We start from the raw sequence: 1100 nt of genomic DNA, 5'->3' as shown, positions 1-1100 counted from the left end.
CGTCGGAGGCGCGCGGGCCGGGGAGCGGGAGCCTGAGTGCCTAGCCCGCGCCGCGCAAACCTGAGAGGGGCGGATGGCACTTCCAAGACTCGGACCTTGGGGCCCTGCAGCCTTGTCGAGGCCGCCTCGAAGGGCAGCCTCCGGGGCCCGCACCCCCGCGGCTGGGCCGGGGGCGCTTTATTTCTTTTACTGTATTTGTCATGGAACCAACCTGCCTGCGGCTCGCTCCAGCGCTGGGTGCTCCGGCTGCGCCTGGGGTCCGCGCGAGGATCCTGGAGTTAGGGACAGGGTCCTACCCCTCCAGAGCCACCCCCGGGGCGAAGGCTGGGAGCAGGCAGACCCTGTCCGCTGCCGGGAACCCGCCGGGTTGCTCGCTGCTGGTCTGCGCTCCAGGTGGGGCGGGGAGGCTGCTGCTTCCCCCATCCCGGGCTGGGCTTTCCCGTGAGCCATCCCGTCTCTCATTTTTCATGACATTCTTAATCATCGCACCTATTTACACACTTTGCCAGCGTGCACCAAAATAACAACCACGATAATTATGATAATAAAGAGAGTCCTTTATCTGCTCCATCCTCGGGGAGGAAGGGGGGAGTTGCTGCGCCTCCAGATTGTGTAACGTGAGATTATCCTGATGAAAGCTTTATGATGTTTGCTCAAATAAGAGCTGCGTTTTGTAAATAGGCGCTAATTAAGCACGTTGCGAACGCAGGGAGTGCTCACCCTGGCGCCGCCGCCCGGTTTCCAGCGCGAGGACTGGAGGGCGCGCGGTTCCTCTTTGCTGACTGCGGGATGGAGCCGATCCCCTCAGGATGTTTCCCCTGTTCTCGACAATGGTAAAGACCCCCAAATTTGGAAGTAAGGGAATTTGGGGGTGGAGGGAAACCAGGGACGTTCTTATCCCCCCCTCCATTTTAAAACAAAACTTTCAGCTCTTGTCTTCCCTTTAAAAATGGAATTAATTTCGTGACAAGGGCAGACCGTGCAGAGCGCACCAGCGCGCGCGGGGCTTCCTCGCGACTCCAGGGCCCGGGCTTCAACTTCCCGGGTCTAGACGTCAGCCCTGAACCTCCAACAGCACCGGGTTGGGGAGAAGGAAAGAA

The 1100-nt window shown here is 59.8% G+C and overlaps 1 protein-coding gene across 1 annotated transcript in view; it reads right to left on the bottom strand.

The window, feature by feature from the left end:
* The window catches only part of GBX2 (gastrulation brain homeobox 2), a 3366-nt gene extending 2882 nt beyond the window's left edge, over positions 1 to 484 (bottom strand). The window contains exon 1 of the mRNA XM_011929652.1: positions 297 to 484. Coding sequence (XP_011785042.1) covers positions 297 to 484 — 188 coding nt within the window. The remainder of the gene's footprint in view (positions 1 to 296) is intronic.
* Positions 485 to 1100: the final 616 nt, after the last annotated feature.

This window comes from Colobus angolensis, unplaced genomic scaffold, assembly GCF_000951035.1.
Source record: "Colobus angolensis palliatus isolate OR3802 unplaced genomic scaffold, Cang.pa_1.0 Scaffold82, whole genome shotgun sequence".
Classification (NCBI taxonomy): domain Eukaryota; kingdom Metazoa; phylum Chordata; class Mammalia; order Primates; family Cercopithecidae; genus Colobus; species Colobus angolensis.
The sequence above is the reverse complement of the archived record's forward strand: the minus strand, read 5'-3'. Positions and strand labels throughout refer to the sequence as shown.